This window comes from Leopardus geoffroyi, chromosome D2 (assembly GCF_018350155.1).
Source record: "Leopardus geoffroyi isolate Oge1 chromosome D2, O.geoffroyi_Oge1_pat1.0, whole genome shotgun sequence".
Classification (NCBI taxonomy): domain Eukaryota; kingdom Metazoa; phylum Chordata; class Mammalia; order Carnivora; family Felidae; genus Leopardus; species Leopardus geoffroyi.
Genome location: NC_059334.1, coordinates 55,767,932 through 55,791,657, shown reverse-complemented (window position 1 = coordinate 55,791,657; position 23,726 = coordinate 55,767,932). Strand labels below are relative to the sequence as shown.

General features: G+C 37.2%; 1 protein-coding gene and 1 pseudogene across 6 annotated transcripts in view; both read right to left on the bottom strand.

Annotated features, from left to right (window-relative positions):
- CC2D2B (coiled-coil and C2 domain containing 2B) overlaps window positions 1–23,726 on the bottom strand; it is a 93,538-nt gene that overhangs the window by 13,679 nt on the left and 56,133 nt on the right. For 5 of the 6 annotated variants that reach the window (XM_045438353.1, XM_045438355.1, XM_045438357.1 and 2 more), the window contains 10 exons: window positions 22,292–22,384; window positions 22,015–22,106; window positions 20,301–20,471; window positions 18,972–19,068; window positions 18,027–18,136; window positions 12,801–12,894; window positions 6,593–6,691; window positions 3,984–4,166; window positions 3,621–3,818; window positions 1,298–1,387 (listed from right to left, as the gene is read on the bottom strand). In XM_045438353.1, coding sequence (XP_045294309.1) covers window positions 1,298–1,387; window positions 3,621–3,818; window positions 3,984–4,166; window positions 6,593–6,691; window positions 12,801–12,894; window positions 18,027–18,136; window positions 18,972–19,068; window positions 20,301–20,471; window positions 22,015–22,106; window positions 22,292–22,384 — 1,227 coding nt within the window. The remainder of the gene's footprint in view (window positions 1–1,297; window positions 1,388–3,620; window positions 3,819–3,983; window positions 4,167–6,592; window positions 6,692–12,800; window positions 12,895–18,026; window positions 18,137–18,971; window positions 19,069–20,300; window positions 20,472–22,014; window positions 22,107–22,291; window positions 22,385–23,726) is intronic. The other variant, XM_045438356.1, reaches the window with a different exon arrangement.
- LOC123577625 lies at window positions 6,188–6,369 on the bottom strand (annotated as a pseudogene).

Below are 23,726 nucleotides of genomic sequence, written 5' to 3'. Positions count from 1 at the left end.
TTATTTTTATGGTTATTTTTTAGCTATTTTAGAGGCTCTTTCAATGTTCTGCAGGATTATAATACCCATGAACACATTTTGATTAGATGAGAGAGTCTCAGAAGAGTCTACAGTTAATGACCTCTTTGAGTTCTACTAGATTTGAATTACTGAATCACTGGAACCACATGCTTGTGTCTCCCTTGTTCTCACTTACCAAAAGACAGTGACCTACTAAGTTAGCCCTGTGCCCCTAAATCCATTTCAGCTCAACTCTAACTTCTAAAACATTCTAGATAAGTACCAGGACCATTGGCTCCAGATGGAAAGTGTCCCTCTCTAAGGCTCCTATCATACTAGTAATTTTCAATCAAAAATATTTGTTGAATGCTTGCTGACTTTACATAAAAATAAATAATAATCAAGTCTACTTATTCATTCAAAGAGATTAAACTTGGGATGTATATGTGCAGAGTGTGGGTGTAGAGTCAGTATATAAGCAACTAAATATAAGAGCACTGAAAAAAGTGCTCTACTTAGGGTTGCCAGATTTGTGGAAAACATAGGATGACCAATTAAATCTGCACTTAGTATAAATAAATTTTTAGTATAAATATGTCTCAAATATTGCATGGGGCCTCTATTCTATTTGGCGACCAGTTTAAAGAGAATTTTAATCCAAGTGCTGAGGAAAGAGCATTGCTATGCATGCTCTTCATTGAGATGTGGGGAGATTGGGGAAAGCTTCTGAGAAGGGGTGGTCTTTGCCCTAGACTCAGTGTCTGTCCAGCTCCATAGTGACAAGCCAAGTTCTGTCTGGAGGATGTCATAATATTGTACTCCTGGAATTTCCATTGGATGAAAATATTCATGAGCTACCACTTATAAAGTTGAATAGATTGTTCCTCTTGAGAATTCTTTTTTTTTTAATTTTTTTTTAACATTTATTTATTTTTGAGACAGAGAGAGACAGAGCATGAACGGGGGAGGGGCAGAGAGAGAGGGAGACACAGAATCGGAAGCAGGCTCCGGGCTCTGAGTCATCAGCCCACAGCCTGACGTGGGGCTCGAACTCACGGACTGCGAGATCGTGACCTGAGCTGAAGTCGGACACTCAACCGACTGAGCCACCCAGGAGCCCCATCTTGAGAATTATTTCTATGGATTATGATAGAGCTGCCTATGATGTATTAAATTATCAAATGATGTCAAATTTCACAAAACAAAGTATTACATATGTGCATACTATTTTTAAAAATCTATTTCAGAGAAAAGTAAGAAATACTATATATTTGAATTATAAAACATAATTTGTTACCTCTGATGTCATCCATATATCAAAACCATCATTTTCATCCAGAACATCGGGCACAACAGGAATCAAAGATACAAAGCGAGCAATGAGGTCCTAGAATAATATTAACTAACATTTATTAAGTGCATACTATATGCCCATCACTGGGCATAGTATTTTACATGCATGACCATCACATTTAGTGTATCCCATAAGCCCATGAAGTACATACTATTATTATTTTTGTTTTACAGAAGAGGAAAAAAAATCATAGCATGCTAGGATAACTTGCCCAGGGTCACACAGCTAACACAGTGTATGGAATCTCTGGGAACAAGCCCAAGTTAGCCTGACTCCAGAGGATGCCCATTAACCACTACACTTCACTGTAATAAATTCTAGAAAATTTAAACATTATATATATTATCTATATACTTTAAATTACAACTGTTAAAAATTTTTAAAAAATATATTGAAGAATAGCAAAAGCTGATTTGCTTTTAGGTTCCAAATCTATTAGAATTATTTTTATTAATACAAGCTTGTTACAAGTTATTGGAGCAGGAAGATGTTGGTACAGCTTGCTTTCTCAAACAACAGAAGTTATACTGTGGACTGTTCCCCCTACAGGGCTAGAGACAAGGACTCAGACTAAAATAGGAAAGTAGAAAGGGATACAAATAAATAATGAGTAACACAGAAAGTTTACTGACATTTTCATTGATTTATAATAGCCATCATTTATGCACCAATGACCTCCTACATTGGTCATGTTTTTGACTTCATGATTCATAGTCCTTCATAAGCAAAGTTGCTAGGAGTTATATTTAAAAACAAAACAAAACAAAACAAAAAAGGATTGGGGCACCTGGGAAGCTCAGTTGGTTGAGCATCTGACTCTTGACTTCAGCTCAGGTCATGATCCCTGATCATGGTCATGGGATCAAGCTCCACGTTGGGCTCCACACTAAGCACGGAGCCTGCTTAAGATTCTGTTTCTCTCTCTCTCTTTCTCTCACTCCCTGACCCTTTCCCCTGCTCTCTTTCTCTCTCACTCTCTCTAAGATAAAAAACGAACAAACAAAAGACCTGCAAAGATGGTTTTTGATATAAATCTAGAGCATTATTATCTCTTTGGACTTTGGGTGTCAGAAAACATAGGCAGAAAGAAACTCATGATGGAAAGGCAGAGCATAGCAAAAAGCAACCTAAGTTAGGATATTTTATTTCATCCTAGAGTGCAGCTAAGGGAGCTTTATAGTGGAAAAATAATACAAATATTCTGAGGTGAGCCAACTGACTCAATCAAACCTGAATAAACAAAAGGTGTAAGTGATTTTTTGTGGATGCCTTTTAAGCAAAGCTTATTTTTCTTGCCTCAAAGACTTGTAGCTCTGATTTCATATTTTCCTTTCTCAAAGTGGTAGGAGTTTTTGAGTCCATAGTGAATAAATCTTCATTTTATATGAAATTCAATTTTGAGTATGTTTCTCTTGTCAGCTGGTAAATAGATATGCATAAAGGAAAAGTCACATAGGATGGGGTAGGAGGTGTTATGATGGCAGTTTACAGAGAAAAATATAACATAGTTTCTTCATTCCCACTTAACAATGAGAAGCAACCCTTTGAGAAGCCATTTGTAGGACACAACTCCTTTAGAAACATAACTTTTAAAAAAATGTTTATTGATTTATTTTGAGAGAGAGAGAGAGAGAGAGAGAGAGAGAGAGAGCATGAGCAGGGAAGGAGCAGAAAGAGAGAGAATCCCAAGCAGGCTCTGCACTGCCAGTGCAGAGCCTGAGGCAGACCTTGAACTCACAAAACTGTGAGCTCATGATCTGGGCTGAAACCAAGAGTTGGGTGCTCAACCGACTGAGCCACCCAGGCGCCCCCAGACACATAACTTAATTTTGCCTGAAGTCAAAGGAATTTTTCTGTGTCATTTTCCAAAGTTTGGTAGAAACACTACAAAGCTAGTGTGGTCACATGAACTGGTGTAGCAACAGTGACTCTCTAGTCCAAGGGGGTAGAAATGAAGGAGATCAGGAAGAAATATTTTCTCCCATCTGGGGCTCAAGAGGACATACTGTAACACAGATGGTTTATCTCTCAGGAAACTGTTTTTGAAAACAAAACAATTTTAGTAAGGAAGTTATGCTCAAAGTTAATATAAAAAATAAACAAATTAAAATAAATATAGAGTAACAAAATGTTCTAAAATTTACTATGGTGATGGTTGCACAACTTTGTGAATACACTAAATACCACTGAACTGTATACCTTAGATGGATGAATGATATGTAATGTGAATTATATATCAATAAAGCTACTAAAATACATATCTTACAAGTGTTGCATTAGAATCATGAAGAAATATATCCAGGAGTTGCTGAGGTGGGTTTAATGCCTTGATATATCTTGTTACTAAGATCTGTATCCCTTCACCATTAAAGACAGTAGCTGTGACTCTTCGGTTGGGAAACATCGCCTGACAACTTTTTTTAAAAATCTGTGCTCTCTTGAAAACATCTGTTTGATCTGAAAACTAGAATCAAGTTCAAAATATTTCAATATTATTCCATATTGTTCCCACAGGAAAATACCAAGAACCAATGTTCATTTTTATCCACTTTGAAATTATTACTAGCTTTTAAAACAAGTTTATACTTCTTTAATAGTACCTATAAAAACAATTCAGTGCAAAACCTACCTTGTCTAGTTCTGGATTACAGGTGACATATGATATTTGAGGTTCAATGGTAGCAAAAATATTTAAGAAGGTAGATTCTTTAAAATTCTGCCCATTATAATCTTCTTTAGGAGACACATGAGTCTTACTCCAAGTATACCCAAGCAAAACTGGCGGAGTATTTACTTGAAATGTTCCGCTAATCTGAAAGAATATATCAATATAATAGATTCTTCATGACAAATATACACATCAGTTAAATACAGTACAGCTTGTCCCAGTCTTCTCCCGAGGAGGAAACAGACTTGCATGGGTACGCACATGTGGGTTCTACCAGTATGTACCTGCACAAGGATGATCAGGTTCTCCACGGTGATCTATTCACACACACCCTCCACACCCTGGGTCCCTGTCTAACATGCACTATGTGGACAGGGCAGATGCAAAAAAGGGATGAAGCAAGGATGCAAGTTGCCCTAACAGAGTGATAGAAGTTCTTAGAAGATCTAATTCAGGCTCAGAGAAGATGCTAAAAGACCATGTTACACTGGGGACATTTTATATTGGGTCTAGAAAGAGAAGAAAAAATGCAGCAGCAGGAAAGACAACCCACAGGTCCACAGGAGGAGGAATCTTGTGTGTGTGTGTGTGTGTGTGTGTGTGTGTGTGTGCGCATGTGCAGAGGTAGGAGCTGATTTACAATAATAATAACTAATAGTAATAGCTAATAGTTACTGAACACTTACTATGTGCAAGGCACTATGCTAAGTGCTTGATGTAGATCATATCATTCAATGAAGTAAATACTCCTCTAATCTCCCACTTTGCAGATAAGGAGACTGAGGCTTACAGAATTTGAGTAATTCGTGCAAACTCACACAGCTAATGAGGTCTGCCCACTTTTGAAGCCCACATTCTTAACTACATCTCTATCCTGGAGTCCAGCCTGAGACTGAGAGATACTCGGAGATTTACAGATGTAGGAAGCCCTGTACCCCAACAACTTAAATCTCTATTGCTCTTTCTTTGCAGTCCTGATACTTGCAACATGCTCCCTCATGACATCCCTCGTGATAACATATTATGCAGGCATTTCTACTCTCTTCCCTAACGTCTATTCTCTTCTCCTTTCTCACCAACAGTTTCAGGTGGCAATATGACAGGCACATAGTGGCCAAGTCACATAAATGTAAGAAGGCTGCCAGCGTTTTCTGAGAAAGCGCACTGCCCCTTCTTGCTTCACCCTGCTCTCATCTGCAACATGAATACGAGGCTGGAGGAGCACTGAATAATTTGCATTTATGAGGATGACAGCCACATGATATGATATGATATGATATGATATGATATGTGATATTCTTGAGCTGCTGCACTGTCATCTAGATTTCTTTTTAGGTGAGATAAATAGACCCCTTATATCACTCATTGTTAGGTTTTCTGTGGCAAATGGCTGAATGCAATTCTAATAATACACACATAGTTCCTTCTGAGTCAAATGCCCTCTTTTGTTTGACAACCATCTTTAAGGACTTGATTCAAAAGTTATCTCTTTGGTAAATACTTTTCTTACCTTTCCTTCTCCTTCTCATACCCCTCTTGTTCACCCCTGGCCCCTGTGAATACCCCCACTTCTCCAAACCAGTAAGAGTAAGGTACTCCCTACTGTATGTTCTCATAGTATCTGTCTTGTGCCCCTATCAAAGCACTATAGCATTAGTTTTCTTCTATAGACGGCGAGCTCCTTGAGGTACAAAATTCATTTCTGAAACTTCTATGGATGGCATAGCTCTATAACTAACTAACAAAGCCCCAAAGAGAGTCTAGGCTGGGTTTTTTCTATTTTTCCGGTCATGTAGGCATATTTGTGCTACACAACTCAACAGGAGAGCCCTGTGGGGATATCACAGAGACAGGTGCTAATCATCAGTCTCACCATTATCAATAAGCAATGCTGAGGAGCTGAAACTCCTAGAACTCATAGTCACAAAGCAACACCATGAATCATTTATCATTAATCAAAGAACATTTGTGAATCTGATCCTAAAAAACTATTATATGCAAGTGTTAATGTTGTTTCAAGACCTAAGGCTAGCTGTGTTATTTTTTTGTTTGTTTATTTATTTATTTTGAGAGAGAAAGCACATGTGTGCATATGAGCAGGGGAGGAGCAGAGAGAGAGGGAAGGAATCCCAAGCAGGCTCCATGCTGTCAGCCCAGAGCCCGACATGGGACTTGATCCCATGATCCATGAATCATGACCTGAGTGGAAACCAAGAGTCAGACGCTTAACTGACTGAGCCACCCAGGCACCCCTAGATGTATTATTCTTTATCATCAAACACTCTATTAGCAATAATCGCGCCTCGGATAAACCTCATTGGCTACGATACTGCCACTGCGCAAAGCTATCATCAAACACTCTAAACATATAAGAAATAAATTTGTGGGTGTCTCCTTTTCTAGAGACAGCTAGAATATTTAAATACTCCAACACCCCAGGGGCACTCAAAAACAGGGTTGCTTTGACCTACCAACCTGGTAATCACAGAATCTAATTCAAAGATAACAGTAAGTTTCTACTAGCCAAGGTAAAAACTTAGAATAGTTAGCAAATACTCATTTTCTATTACCTCAGATTGTTGCAGAAGAGCAGAGAAAGGGAAGACAATGGACCCGAGCCAATTCTTTCTTATATGTGAATAACTACTGCAGCTCTTGCAATAGGGATCCTGTTAATAGAGATAATTTTTGTTACTTACTTTAATCACATGGTAAATAATTTCACAAACTTTCACATAAGTATAAAAAATCATTTTTTCTTCTTAAAAAGAAACCAGAGTAAACAGAAAGAATATTTTTCTTTCTTTTTAATTTCTTTAAAAGACACTTGACTACTTAAAGCAAAATAATGACCCACTGTGGAGTTTATGGCCTATGTACAGCTATTTACATTATTGTAGTAGATATGCTCAGTGCAGCAAACTTTGAAAATACACTAAAGAATATAGAGAAAAGAATAAAAATTACTTTAACTCAACCCTCAAGACATCACAACCACTAACAACATTTTAAGATGTTAAATTGTAGTGAAAATATGTTGAAATGATGAGGACACATTCAGAGGAGAATAGCATCATAGATTGTAGATCAGGGAGAAAAGCAGACTTAGAGTAGAAGTTTGATGGTTGATAGAACATGATCAAAAACAAGCAGGTTTTGCTGACATGACTAAGTTAATTTAAGTGCATGGTGCCAATTAGGAAAAGGTGACCCCCAAGGCTACCTCAACTTCAGCCCTTAAGACCATGCAATTCAGTTTTCTCTGATTTACTTAGTAGTCTTCTGAGCCCAGTTCAGTTTTTTTTCTTCCTCCCTCCCTCCCTCTCTCCTTCTTTCCTTCCTTCCTCCCTTTCCTTTTTTCTTTCTTTTGTTTAAGTTTATTCGCCCCATTCAGTTTCTAAGAAAGGTTTCTATATGGAGAAGTGATTGCACTGATAGACCAACTCTGACTGCTTGGAATGTTATATTTCTTATGCTAATTGAGAGATTGTTTATTTTTCCCAAGGTCCTGATCAGCTTTATCATGGGAATTTTAGATTTGCAAGACTGGTAAGATTGGTTTGATTTCCCTTTTTTTCTATCCTCACTTTGGCCTTGGATAGAGCCTACCTTACACTTCTAGGAACTTGTCATTAAAGAAGTAAACAGGCCATCCTGTTAAAGTAAGAAAGAGACCATCCATCTGTGTGCAAAGAGAAATTAATCATTTTGGTCTATTTAGAATATTATGATTGATTCTAGGCATGCTTAAGCCCCATCATGGTGCAAATTGGGAAAAGGAAATTGTGATAGTTAATTTTACATGCGAACTTGACTGAACTAAGGGATGCCCACATATGTAAAACACTTTCTCTGGGTGTGTCTGTGAGGGTGTTACTGAAGAGATTTGCACTTGAATCAATAGACTGAGTAAAAATCAGCCCTCACCAATGTGGGCAGAAATCATCCCAACCTCTGAGGACCTGAATAGAACAAAAAGGTGGAGGAAGGGCAAATTCTCTCTTTCTTTTTGAATTGGGACATCCATCTTCTCCTGCTCTCAGACATTGGAGCTCCCGGTTCTCAAGGGCTTCAGACTCTGGAACTTACACCAGCAGTCTCTCAGTCCTCAGGCCTTTGCACTCAAACTGAATTATAGCACTTGCTTTTCTGGCTCTCCAGCTTACAGATGGCATATTGTGGCATATCTCGGCTTCCATAATCCCATGAGCCAAAAATAAATCTCCTATATCTATATCTATCTCATATATATGATATATCTATATCTATAGATCATGTATATCTCTATCTATCTATCCTATTGATTCTGTTTCTCTGGAGAATACTGACTAATACAAAGAAAATTAAAGGGGGGAGAGGGGACATATACCATGTATGTGGGATTGGAAAGATCAGTATTATAAAGGTGTCAATTCTAATTAAATTGATCTATGTATTCAATCCATCCTAATAAAAATACTAGCAGGTTTTGTCTTGTTTTTGGAAAGCAATAAACTGATTCTAATATTTATATGGAAATACAAAGGGCTAAGAATAGCCAAAGCAATCTTGAGGAAGAAAAACAAAGCTGAAAAACTTAGATTTCTGGATATCAAAATTTATGACAAAGCTTTAGTAATTAAGACAGTGTGGTATCAATGCAAGGATACATATTAGACTAACAGAACAGAACAGAGTCCAGAAATAAACCCACATTTATACAGTCACCAGATTCATAACAAAGGGTGACTTTGTAATGCAGTGGGGGAAGGGATGATCTTTTCCATAAATGGTGCTGGGTCAACTGAATATACTTATGGGGAAAAAAATAATCCTGAACCTCTACCTCACAGACACATAAAAATCAATTCTGGTTGGATTTTAAATCTAAATGTGAAAGGTAAAACGATTAAACTTTTAGAAGCAAAAACAGGATAATATCTTCATGATCTAAAGTGGGCAATATTTCTTAAAGAGGACCAAAAAAGTAACACCACTGCATTGCAGTACATTAAATCAAGATTTTCTGTTCATCAAAAGACACATTAAAAAAGTAAAAAAGTAAAAAAGACAAGCCAGTGTGGGAAAAATACTTGTAAAATGTATATCTGACAAAGTATTCATATCCAGATTGTACACAGAACTGTTAAAAATCAATGAAAAAAAATGGGCAAAATACTTGAACACACCTTTCACAAAAGAGGATATCAAAATGGCCAATAAACATAGAAAAAAGTGCTCAATTTCATGAGTTATCATGAAAATGAGACTTAAAACCGTAAGGTGATATGGCTGCTTTCATCAGTGTGTTTGAAATGAAAAAAATCAGACAATGCTAGGTAATGACAAGGATACGATCAACCAGAACTCTCATAAACTGGTGGTGGGAAGTGTGAGTTGACACAACCATTCTGAAAATGGCTTGGCATTAAACAACTAGAGCTGGGCATATGCACAGTCCGAGAGATAGCAATTTTACTCTTAACTATATATCCAACAGAAATGCAGATGTCCCCAAGACATGTACAATTATATTTATATCAGTGTTAAATATAAGAGCCAACAACTAGAAAGAAACAAATTATCTATCAATAGTAGAATGCATAAAAAAGTTAAGGTACATTCCTACAACAATATACCATACAGCAATGAGAATCAATGAGCATCATTACAGATGACTTCCACAAACACAGTGTAGAGAGAAATAAATCACTCACAGATGGATGCATAATGTATGATTTCAATCATACAAGATTCAAAAATAAGTGATACCTAATCTATACTGTTAGAAGCTAAGATAGTTACTCGTGGGGAGGAAGGAATTTGGATAGAGCACAAAAGAGGCTTCTAGGGTGATACTAGCAATATTTGGTTTCATGATCTGAAGCACTGACATTTTTTACTTTCTTAGCCTTTTGTCTCCACTATTTATTTCCCCTTGGATAGAAAGCAAAATGTTTGCCAGAATAAGCTTGTCAATACAAATTTAATTAAGAAATCCTAGGTTGAGTCTCTTGCCTCTGAATAATTCAAACTTACCTGAAGTGGTTTGTAAACTCTAGGAAAAGCATGTAATTAAAATTAAACCTCAAAAATAAAAAGTTCTAAAGAGTTATGTTTTTCAAAAATCATAGTTCTGATTATTAAAAATTACAAAAGCACTTTGACTACAATACAATAAAACTAGAATTTGAAATCAAAAGTTACATTAGTCATTTGAAAATATATAAAAACATATTATTAAATAACTAGTAGGTCAAGAGAAAATAATACTACATAGAAAATAACAAAAAATAAAAATAACCTAATATGAAAGACGTGGTCTAAGATACTCTAGAGATAAATTCATGGTCTTAAAATATTTCCATTCCTATGAGAGAGAGATTGGTTCCAAATTCGTCTTAGAAAGAGCCCAGGTCTTTCATCCCCAGTGCTAAAAATAGGCCACATTTCTATGAGACTTCCAAGTCCTCAGCTTCCTGCTAACGAGTTAACTAATGAAGGGGGAACCCACAGGAAGTAAGAAATAGTTGATAGCAGGAAGAAAAAATACACAAGGACAAGAGGAAAACTGAAGCATGGGAAGAAACTGTTTTCTAAAGAACAGTGGTTGATGATACACCAACACCTTCTTTCAGCGGGGTAGTCATCGGGGGCTCAGCCTAGGTGGGGTCTTTTATGAGAAAAAGGAATGTTTTGGCCTGTAGTTACCTTGTAACCCAGTGCATGAGAGGAAGGCAAGAACATAGGCCAGGCCCTTTCCTTTCTTAAATAGCAGGCTCATGTTGTCACATATGTCCTGATACTTAAAGCATATGGATTTCATTCAATAACAACACAAAGCACTTACAAGAATTTAACTATGAATCAAATATTATTCAATTCCAGTCAAACCAGATAATTCACTTCTGAGAAAGTCTGTTAGGCATTTTTTGGGTTTCCCAAGTTCTACCCATTATCAGTTTATTTTTTTATTTTTATTTTTATTTTTTTGAGGGAGAGAGAGCGAATGAGCATGTGTGCACATGTGTGGGGGAGGGGCAGAAGGAGAGGGAAAGAGAGAATCTTAAGCAGGCTTCACACCCAACATGGAACCCTATTCGGGGCTTGATCTCCCAACCATGAGATCAAGACCTGAGCTGAAATCAAGAGTCAGACACTTAACTGACTGAGCCATCCAAGCTCTCCTTTTTTTTTCTTTCATTATCAGTTTAATCAGAAAACTACTCAGTTTAACTCCTTGGAGAACAGCCATCACCAAATTACTGTTCAATATTTTACCTTTTATGAAGCATTTATGAAGAATTGATAGAAACTATTTTAATAAGAATGTGTGTCCCATCTCCTGGAAAACTGAATTGGAACACATTGACATTATGTTTCTTAGTTCTTATAGAAGACTCATTCCTAAACCATACTTGAAGGTCTAGTTCAACTTCTCTCCCTCTGAGCCCCAGTCCCTAGATAGAATTAATTGCTCCTTCAACAGCATGGCCATAGAATTTGATGAGCATTTATAATAAAGCGTTTAATCAGAGTCCCAAGAGAGGAGGTATAATGGATATGCATCTTTATACTTCTGGTGCCAAGTTTAGTAGGAAGGAAGCTAATATTTATTTGAGAGATTACACTAAGCGTTGTTAGGAGCTTTTGTGTATCTATGATGAAGACATTCAGTAATTTAAAAAATCTGATTGACTAGAACTGGGTTTTAGTCCTGTGAATAATTTTGGTGTCTTTTGCTGAAGTGGTATGTTTTCTTTGATCAGGCAGTGAGAAATACAGAATGCATTTTCATTTCGTTTCAATTTTCTTGGCTCCCAGAAAGCTCACATTTAAATGTAATGTTAAATTGCAGAAACCTACTTCTCCCAAAATCTTGGTATATTTACCCCCTCCACCTCCTCTATGTGATATGCCCCGATTCGAGAGACCCCCCGAAAACAAACCACCAGAGTCCAGAGTCAAAGCCAAGCGGCAAGGGTCGTTTATTGCAGGTTCGAACCCGGTCCTCCGCGCACTCGTTGCCGGTGACGCTAAGAGGCCCCGAGCAAGGATCTTACAGCTTCTTTTATAGACAGGCACAAACAAGTTAGGGATTTTTTGAGGTTACAGAGCTGTTATTGGTTGACATTTAAATTTGAATGCTCAGCAGAACTTGTTTGGTTCCCACCTTTATTTCAAACCACTCAGCAGAACTTGATTGGTTCCCGCCTTTAGGTCAGACTACAACCAGGCACGCCCTGGCTGGTTTTGGGAACGGCGGGGGGAGGGGAAAGATCTTTTCTTTGCAGTTGTGAGTACACCTGGTAATTTTTCTCTTAGCCTCTCATACGTGGTTTATGATCTCTGATATTTTTTTTTTTTTCAACGTTTATTTATTTTTGGGACAGAGAGAGACAGAGCATGAACGGGGGAGGGGCAGAGAGAGAGGGAAACACAGAATCGGAAACAGGCTCCAGGCTCTGAGCCATCAGCCCAGAGCCTGACGCGGGGCTCGAACTCACGGACCGCGAGATCGTGACCTGGCTGAAGTCGGACGCTTAACCGACTGCGCCACCCAGGCGCCCCTTTTATTTATTTTATTTTATTTTATTTTATTTTATTTTTTGATTTCTGATATTTTTTAACTGACTTGTCACATGTCTGATTTTATTTCAAGTTGCCCCAAGTTCTTTTTAGAAAATGTTGGAAAAAGACATTGCATCTAAAAGCAAATTTACAAAGATGTTACTAGGGTTTATTCAGTCTGACCTTAAAATTAGTTCACCATTGATTGTTATAATTATTCTAAATTACCTGGTTTTCAATAATCATTTCATCAAAAATGTTGATATATATATTATCTTTTATTTTAGATAAGCTTGAGAAGCTATAATCATGTCCTGGTGAGCTGTAAATAAAAAAAAAACATATAAATTGCTTAACTTGTTTTATAAGAGCATTATTAATAAAGAACCATGTAATTACCTGTGTTCTTTTCTTTTACAAAGTGTAGGCTAAGAAAAAGCTATGTGTTTTGCAGATGACTGTTATATTCCTTTAAGCCAGTATGTGCTTTGTAATTTATCCTGTACCTCTCTTGAGGTAATTTGCATTAAAAGTGTTTCAATGTCAAGCAGGAATTTTCTACAGCAATCCACTACAAACAAATTATCCAAAGTGTGGTGCATTAAGATTGTCCAAATATCTTAAATTCTGCTGTCTTCTGCTAGTTCCCACATACAGTTAAACTGCTCTTTTGCTGTCAGCTAAAAAATACGACTGCTTAACCATAAAGCTTTTTTTCTTTCCTGCATTTATTTTCTCCAACTAGAAACTGGGACAGAGGAATGCATTTGCAAGCTGTCTGTTGATGGTTTACTTGACTAGATACATTTCTGGAGGTAGTGAAAGGAGAGTGTTGTATACCACAAGCAATGAACTTTCTTCACTCTTAGCTCCAGCTTGTGCATGAAATCTTGACCATGATCAAACTTCTAACAGCTCAGAGAAGTTAAATAACTTGCTTGAGAAAATACCACTAGCAAATGACAGAGCTCCTACCTGAACTCATTTCACTATACCAACTGCCACCGATAATATTATTGAAGCTTGTTGCTAAGGAAGCAACTATTTCAAAGGATCTCTGACAGTTTCTGTACCTTTCTGAGACCTACAGTCAGTGACAATTGCAAAATGTAAGTTGAGATTACAGAAGAGTTTGAAGTTTCCTTATATTTTTAAGTGATAAGCTGACTTCCCTACCCTACTCCTCCAGAGTTCCTTTTCATGTTGCAAAGGCTTATGACAGGACAGAGGAGGCCATGAATACTCACAGCACTACGCTAGTAGGAGAAATGATAACTGTCATCCTCAAACATTTTTGAGTGTGTCAACTTAGCATGTTCCTTCAATCACTCAAGTCCTGCATTGTCCTGCATTTTGTATTCTACTCAAAACTTACTCAAATTTCACAATTTCTCCTTCACAGTAGAGCTCACAAGGCTAATAACTATCTACTATGTATTTATTATTACTATCTATCCCATTTGCATGTGGTCTTTATTCACTAAAATGTCCTGTGGAGAAGGGAACAGAGCTCTGGTATGTCATGGAACGAAAAGTGGGTAACTGAACGGTTGTGCCTTAGCTGAATCCTCTGATCTACTTGGTTGTTCTCTAAATGTGTTCCTGGCTTATCTCGCTGCTGTAACTGCAAATACTCTACAGCCTTCTTCTCTTCAGTTCACTTGTAAGTTTATTTATCTTACAATTTTGTGTTCTCCTAAATCCTTTTATTTAATACAGTGACACCATCAAAGAACCATGCTAATAGTCAGGAACCACATGATCTGTAGAACTTGAGGGAGATGAACAAGATTGGCAGGAGAAGGGGGAAAGGGCACCAGGACAAGAGAAAGGAGTTTGATAATGGATGTGGTTGCCAGTTCTCTATATTACTTTCACACCAGTGAGAGCTAAAGATACATAGGAAGTGACAACTGAAAATTGCTTATTGAGTTTAGAGAACAATTTTAAGTTCTATGTTTCAAATTTGTCTTGATCAATGTACCTTATTTCCAATAACAAAAGCCTATTTACAGAGATTTAGCATCAAACATAAATCTTGAGAAAGATGAACAAACCTGAAGGCATCCAACATCCTGATTTCAAAATACGTTACAAACTACAGTAATCAAAATATTATGGTACTGGCATTGAGACAGACATACAGACCAATGGTACAGAATGGAGAGCCCAGATATAAATCCCCGCATCCATATTGGGTCAACCGATCTTTGACAAGGATGTCAAGAATACACAACGTGGAAAGAATAGTCTCTTCAACAAATGGTATCAATAAAACTATCAACATGCAAAAATAGTCCAATTGGACCCTTGTTTTACACCACACACAAAAATCAATTCAAAATGGATTAAAGACTTAAAATTAAAGACTTAAAACTGTAAAGCTCCTAGAAGAAAACACAAGAGAAAAGCTTCATGGCATATGTTGTGGCAATGATTTCATTTCATAGATATGACGCCAAAGCATGGGCAATAAAAACAAAAATAATCAAGTGGCAATATATCAAAATGTAAATCTTCATCACAGCAAAGGAAACTATCATCGTAGTGAAAAGGCAATGTATGGCATGAGAGAAAATATTTATAAACCTTATATGTTATAAAGGGTTAATCTCCAAAACATGAGGGACTCATACAACTCAATAATAAATTAATAATCCAATTTTAAAATATGCTGAAACTTGAGTAGACATTTTCCAAAGAAGATCTACAATAACCAACAAGTATATGAAAAAGTGCTCAGGGCGCCTGGCTGGCTCCGTCACTAGAGCATGCACTCTTTGCCTCGGGGTTGTAAATTCAAGCCCCAAGCTGGGTGTAGAGATTACTTAAAAAATAAAATAAAATAAAATCTTTAAAAAAAAAGCTCAATAATTGTTAACCAATAATAAAATGCTCACTAATAATCAGGGAAATGCAAATCAAAACAGCAGTGAGATACCACCTCACACCTGGCCGAATTTTTTGGCTTTGTTTTTAACAAAAAAGGAAAGATGACAAGTGTTAGTAAAGATGTGGAAAGCTGGAATCCTTGCACGCTGCCAGTAGGAACGCAAAACAATGCAGCTGCTATGGAAAACAGTATGGAGGTTCTTCAAAAAAATTAAAAACAGATTTGCCATCTGATCTAGCAATCCCATTTCTGGGCATCTATCCAAAAGAACTGAATCAGGATCTCAAAGAGATGTTAGCACTCTTATGTTTATTGTAGCGCATATAATAGTCAAGATACGAAAATATCCTAAATGTCTGTTGACAGATGAATGGATAAAGCTAATGTGCTACACACACAATGAAATAAATACTATTCACCCTTAAAAAATAAGGAAATTCTGCAATATGTGACAACATGGATGAACCTTGAGGACCTTATGCTAACTAAAAGAAACCAATAAACCAGTCACCAAAAGACAAGTACTGAATAATTCCACTTATATGAGACATCTAAAACAGTCAACTTCAAAAAATCAAAGAGTGGAATGTTAGTTGCCAGGGCCTGGGAGAGGCAAATGGGGAGTTACTAATCAATAGGCATTAAGTTTCAGTTAAGCAAGACGAGTAAGTTCTAAAGATCTGCTGTGCAACATTGTACCTACAGCCAACAGTAATATACTGCACACTTTAAAGGTTAACGGGGTAGGATTCATGTGAAGTGTTATTTCTACATTAAAAAAAAATTAGTAGACCTTGAGTAAAGCAAATTACCTTCTGTAGTGCTGACTCACGTGATTGTGGGGTATGCAAGTCCAAAATCTGCAGGGTAGACCAGCAGGCTGGAGGCCCAGGGAAGAGTTGCAGTTTGAGTCTCCCTAGGGGGAGGTAAGTCTTTTTCCTGTTAAGCCTTCAGCTGATTGGATAAGGCCTACCCATAGGTTAATGCAATGACATTCTAGAAAAGGGAAAAAGCTATGGAGGCAGTAAAAATGTCAGTGTTGCTAGAGGTCCCAGGGGAAGGATGAAGGGATGAATAGATGAAACAGAGAATATTTTTAGGGCAGTAACACAATGCTGTATGATATTATAGTGGTGGGTTCACGAGCTTATACATTTGCCAAAACCCATAAAATGCACAACATGAGAGTGAACTCTCAAGTAATGGTTGATAATGATGTGTCAACATTGGTTCATGGATTGTAACAAACATACCACACTGATGCTGAGGGAAGCTGTATGTGTGCGTATTGTGGGAAGGGTGTATATGAGAACTCTCTGCACTTTCTACTCAAGTTTACTGTGAGCCTAAAACTGCTCTAAAAAGTAGTCTATTGATTTTTTTTAAAATGGGGAAAAAACTCAATCTCATTAGAAAACAGGGAATGTAATTTAAACCACAATGATAATATCATTTTAGATCTATCATATTGGAAAACATAATTTTAAAAGTACAAAATATTATTGAAGATACGACACACAATAGAACTTTTGTATATTGCTATTGGGAGTGTATATTGGTACAGTCACTAGAAAACAGTTTGGTATTATCTAGTAAAGCTGAAGCTGAATTCAACTATAACCTAGCAATTCTACTCCTGGACATATATCCTAGAGCAGAGGTTCTCAAAGTATCTCCTCACTAAGTAGCATCAGTAACACCTGGGAACTTGTTGGAAATGGAATCATCAAGACCTACCCCAGACCAACTGAATTAGAAGCTAATTAGAAGCCCATTGGGGCCCAGCAATGGTTTAAGAAGCCATACAGGTGATTCTAAGGCACAAAAACGTTTGAGCACTACTGTCTTAAAAAGAAACTCTTGCATGTGTGCTCCAGAAGACAAGTACAAGAATGTTCAGAGCAACATTACTTGCAATAGAAAAAGCCTAAAACAAGAAAAATGTGTATCACCAGGAAAAAGTAGAAAAAATTATGGCATTTTAGTCCAGTAGGATACTATCTAGAAATGAAAATAAAAGAAGGAAGGAAAGAAAAGAGGAGAGGGGAGAAGATGTTGCAAAGAAAGAAAGAAAATAGAAGGGAGGAAGGAGGAGAGAGGAAAGCTAGGAGTATGAACACAGATGAATCTCTCAAAATAACTGAGAGCAAATAAACAAGATTGCAAAAGACGATTCAATTTATATAAACATCCACAAGTAAATAATACATAGTTAGGGATAAATATTAATGATATAAAATCACAAAGAGAGGGAATGTTAACACAGATTAGTGGTTGTTACCTCCAGGGGGAAGGAGAGGGAATACGATGAGGTCCTGGCCTTCAAAGGTAATGGTCATATTCTATTTAAGCTGGATGGCCAATACATGGGTATTCATACTATCATTTTTCCTCAGAACTTACATTTGCATATATATTCATGCCTATCTAAGAAATATTTCATAATTTAAAAGCTTAAAAAATAAATCATATCTCAATCATTATTTTCGATAAATGGCGTAAGAAAACAATTTTGTTATTGCTCGTTTTTAGAAGCTGAAGAGAAATAGATTCCAACCTACATAAAATCTACTTTAATTTCTTCGTTCCAGCATGGATGAGATCCACTTGCAGTACTGGTTCGGTATACAGTGTGTTGAAAGGAAACTTCCACAAAAGGGTATATAGTACCCTGAAACACATAATAAACACTGACTAGATTTTTGAAATATTTTATAAAGCTGGCAAAAGGGAGAAGGCTAGGACATTACTTGGTTACTGACTGACAACTGAATGGCTTACTTTTTCCAGATTTCCAAACAGCCAGTAGTGGTTCATTCATTTAATAAATATTTATTGGTCCTATTCAATATCAGGTACTTTTCTAGGATCAAAAGATAAATGGAACTTACCTTCAAGGATTGTATAGCCTGTCAGGGGAAGTTAAACAGGTGAACAAATAAAATTGCAATGAAATGTGAAAAATAAAAGAAATATATTCAAGGTAGAATAGTTACTCAGGAAGGCCAATGATTAATTTTCTGGGGTAAGGAAAAGGAGAGCTTCACAGAGAAAACATGTTTGAGCTCTGAAATGTTAAGTAGGAAGTTTCATGTGGCCAATAACATGGAGCTGTGTGGAGGCCATTCCAGGTAAAGGAAAGGGCAAGAGACCTTCTAGAAGTAGAAGTATGATATGATATGATATGATATGATATGATATGATATGATATGATACTGTCGTGGGGTGGAGAGTGATGTGGCTGATTTGTAGGTAAGGGCCAGATCATCACAGATTTTTGCAGGTATTCTAAAGGAGCTTGTACCTTATTCTGTAGGCCCTGAGAGCAGGGGAGCATGGAATGAATTGGTTAGGATTACATTTTATAAAGAGCACCTTCATTGCGTTATAGAAAGTCAACTGGAAGCTCAAGACGCTAGAGATGGAGAGGCCAGATAGCAGCCAGTCACAATTCAGGGCAAACATAATCAAAATTGAACTTTATAGAAGTGTTATTAAATACTTACCTCATTTAAGATCTCATCTGAAGATATTGATTTGACTGTTTCCTTATGTCTGAGGTGAGATACGGATGATATCAAATAAGTGGGCAGATCCAAGGCTCTTCAGGAAAAACGAGTTAGAGGTAAACACTTTAAGTAATTTTAACATTAGTGTTGGTGGGAATCAGTAGCATTTTGCCTATGTTCATGGAGATAAAGAATTCAGTTACCCTGGATCTGAAAATTTGCTTTGTATCTTCTTATCATAGGTGGTTAGAGCTAAACATTTGATAATCACTATTCTGGAAGACTGGCTCCTAAGTGCGGAACTATGTATTGGATCCAGTTTGTGATAAGTTTTCACTGGACTTTGCAAAGGAGAAAAATAAGGTAAGCGATACATAGAGATTATATCCTTCCTGTTTTAGGTATTATAATATTCTGTCTTTTACAAATTGATGACTACAGAAAATGGTGGTGATTTTATGATGTCCTTATTTCATAAAGGTTAGCCTTTGAAATGTGCATTTGTTTTGAGAACATCAGTTCTATTGGATAAATAAGGATGTAGTTTATAAAACATAGGAAAAACTTTTGAGAGGTTTTATAAATTAAGTTTTATAGATAATCTATAGATTAGTACCTAGTAAACAAAATATTTTTTCACATGTAGAAATCATGGGATGTGGTTAACATAAAACAAAAAGAGCACATAGGTGTTAAACATAGGAAGGGATACTTAATATTCCTGAGATACCTGGGTTCTAAATATCCATAATATACGATTCATACATGAGACTAAATATATAAGACACTCAATATTCAGGATACACTAAATATACATGAGCATTTGATATTCATGATGCCTTAATTTGGCCACTAAATGGCAATGTCTATTCTGGCCCCACATATCCTTGGCTCAAGAAACATAAATAAAACACAGAGAGTGCCTGCAGAAGAGTTGGGTAAGATCTGATTTTTGCAAAGGTCAACCAAAATGACAAGTCCCAGACAGAGCCTACTTTCAATACTAAGAGGGGCCAGTGGCAGAGAACAGTGCACTTGGCAAGAGCAGCATCACAAGTTTCCACAACAGGGAATAGGGACAAAGGTATTTATTTGATATGTCACCCCAAAATACACATGCTGAAGTTACTTTGTGCATCTCAAACTTCTGAAAACTCTTAAGACATGGCAATGACAGTATGACTATCCAAATGAAGACTTCAGCTTTCATTCCATTTCTGTATATGGAGCATTAATAAAGTGCAGAGTTTTACACATAGGACAGGTTGGAAATTATATTTAAGACAGAGCTTTTGCAACTGTAAAAACTGGTGCACACTGTCTTACCTATTAACTGTTGTGTTTCTGGTAGGAATATTGTAAGCCCGCAGTATTCTAACAAGAATCTTAATATCTCCATCACAGATAGTCTGTGCGGCCACCTTTCTCCTTTCTTTCCTCTGAGGCTTTAACTTTCTTTGTCGTTCAACAAGCTTACAAACTGCATATGTCAACTGGCTAAAGAGTAAAAAAGTGATCATCTGCATATACACAAGATTACTTTGTTTTAAAAGACATTAATTTTTAAAGTTAACTATTGTAAATAAGGCCATTATTCTGAACCTATATGTTCTCCATTGTGGAGCGGATACAGAGTTGTCTTAAACCGAAGGAAAGAAGCTTTTTTGGAGCATAGAAGAGATGCTATGCTCACTGTCATGTTATGAGAAAATGTGATTGCTCCATGCCCTTTGGGTACATGGTCCAAGAAGAGACAAGGAGAGGTAATTCCACAAAACATGATGTTCTTTCAGAATATTATTCATTTTTCAGGAATTGCTCTCTTGAAAGTGGTTAGACACTCAACTTTTCTGCATGGCTTTGAGACAGGAATTAGTTACACAGGCTGCCAACACAAATCCATGGAATTATAGCTTTATGGCCACACGCATTCCCCCCCCAAAAAAAAATGAAAATAAAATACAACAGATTTCTGCATCCAAACCAATTTAAAGCCTTATTAGTAACATTAGGAATCTGCATGTGGCCCCAGGGAGGGTTTCCAGAAACATGGCATGCATAGTCCTGGTCCCACCGCTAAGTTTCAGAGACAGAATGATATAAGAATTGAGTTCAGCCAAAGGCTCCCCCAACTGCTGTCTGTGGATCACAGCACCCATGTATGGTTGAGGATTCAGTTTTGAAAGGGGGAGATTGTAGGCTTAATGTGTGGTGCTGCCAGCAGTGACTTTTCCAGTAGCGGATCCAGGACAGGAAAATCTTAGGACAAAACTAATTTGGGACAAAGGTATTTCTTTTCTTTTTCTTTCTCGCCTAAAAACGATCAATAAGGAGAGGGTTAAAAACTGAAATACTACCGGGGCACCTGGGTGGCTCAGTCAGCTAAAGCGTCCAGTTACGGCTCAGGTCATGGTCTCTTGGCTGTTGGGTTCAAGCCCCACAACGGGCTCTGTGCTGACACCTCAGAGCCTAGAGCCCCCTTCAGATTCTGTGTGTGTGTGTGTGTGTCTCTCTCTGCCCCTCCCCAGCTTGTGATTTCTCTCAAAAAATAAACATTAAAAAAATTAAAATGCTATGCAATTGAAAATACATATCATATAGATATGTCCAAAGTGCAATTTTAAATAACCAAAAAAAAAAAAAACCTAATAAAAAAATAACAAAATGGGGTGCTTGGGTGGCTCAGCTGGTTAAGCATCCAACTTTGGCTCAGGTCATGATCTCGTGATCCGTGGGTTAGAGCTCCACATCAGGCTCTGTGCTGATAGCTCAGAGCCTGGAGCCTGTTTTGGATTCTGTGTCCCCCTCTCTCTCTGCTCCTCCCCCGGCTCACACTCTGTCTCTCTCTCTCTCAAAAATAAATAAACATTAAAACAATTAATAATATATTTTAAGTCACTATATTTCACTTTAAGCTTTGTAAATGCATCCTTTGCATGTAACTTAATATTAGAACAGAGAACATAGAGAAATTTGAAGGCATTATCTTACAGCTTTATATTTCATATTTAAATAATAATTTTTACTATGTACTATGTACCTTGCAGATACAATTTCTTCATAATCAGCCACAACATCCGATAAGTTAACTTTGCTAACTTTGACAATTCTTCTCATTATCAACTTTTTCATCTACAAAAAAATAAATTTAATTTAAAGAAATAACAGTTTCTGTTTGAAGATTAAGTATTTACAATGGTAATGGTGCCACTATTTTTCACTCCTAATTTTTGCAAGCAATGAATGGAAAAGGAGATTAGGAGGATTTCACAAAAGTGAATGCAAACATATTAATGATACTATTTTGCCATTGTTACCTTTTTCAGAAAATTGGCAGAATTAATCCGTTGTGCAGTAATAGAATTGACGTCTGAAATGGGGATATCCTTCTCTATCTGAGTTTCATATTCCTAAACAGAGAATTAAGTTAGTTTCACCTCTTCAATGTCACAGAGTTCAGCTATGATACACTGCAATAAAATATTAAATGGTCACTTTGGTTCATGGATAGGAGACGCTGGAAATCACTGAGCATTAGCTAAGAAGAGCTTTTGATTCTTTTGTTTGCTTCTAGGATAAAGTCCATTCATCTTTTAAAATAGAGTAATGTTGAGGAAAAAATTATGATTGAGAAATTATGAAAAAATGTGAAGATGATTGAGAAATGTTCTTTATGCATATATTTACCTGGCAATCACTGAAAATAAAACATATAGGAAATAGTATAGTATCAATAACTTTAATTTTTAATTTATAACCTTATTTAAAAAAAAAATTTTAAAGTAAACCCTACACCCAATGTGGGGCTCGAACTCACAACCCCAAGATCAAAAGTTGCATGTTCCACTGACTAAGCCAGCCAGGTGCCCCTTAACTTCTAGCTTTAAAAAGTTAATGATAGGAAGATGGCGGTGTAGGAGGACGCTGAGGTCAACGTGTCCTGCGGATCACTTAGATTCCACCCACACCTGCCTAAATAACCCAGAAAATCGCCAGAAGACTAGCAGAACGGATTCTCCAGAGGCAAGCGTAGACAAGAGGCCCACAGAAGAGGGGCCCCTCCCGAAGCGGATCTCCGAAGGAAAAGCCAGCTGAGCCTGCCCCTCCTGCCCCCGTGCACCTTGCGGATCCACCCCAGCTAATACACCAGATCCCCAGCACCACAAGCCTGGCAGTGTACAAGTAGCCCAGACGGGCCACGCCACCCCACAGTGAATCCCGCCCTAGGAGAGGGGAAGAGAAGGCACACACCAGTCTGACTGTGGCCCCAGCGGTGGGCTGGGGGCAGACATCAGGTCTGACTGCACCCACCAACGCAAGTTATTCAAGACAGCACAGGGGAAGTGGCCCCGCAGTCCTGCACCACTCCAGGGACTATCCAAAATGACGAAATGGAAGAATTCCCCTCAAAAAAAATCCCGGAAATAACGACAGCTAATGAACTGATCAAAAACGATTTAAACAATATAACAGAAAGTGAATTTAGAGTAATAGTCATAAAATTAATCGCTGGGCTTGAAAATAGTATAAAGGACAGCAGAGAATCTATTGCTACAGAGATCAAGGGACTAAGGAACAGCCAGGAGGAGCTAAAAAATGCTATTAATGATCTGCAAAATAAGATGGAGACAACCATGGCTCGGATTGAACAGGCAGAGGAGAGAATAGGTGAACTAGAAGATAAAATTATGGAAAAAAAAGAAGCTGAGAAAAAGAGAGATAAAAAAATCCAGGAGTATGAGGGAAAAATTA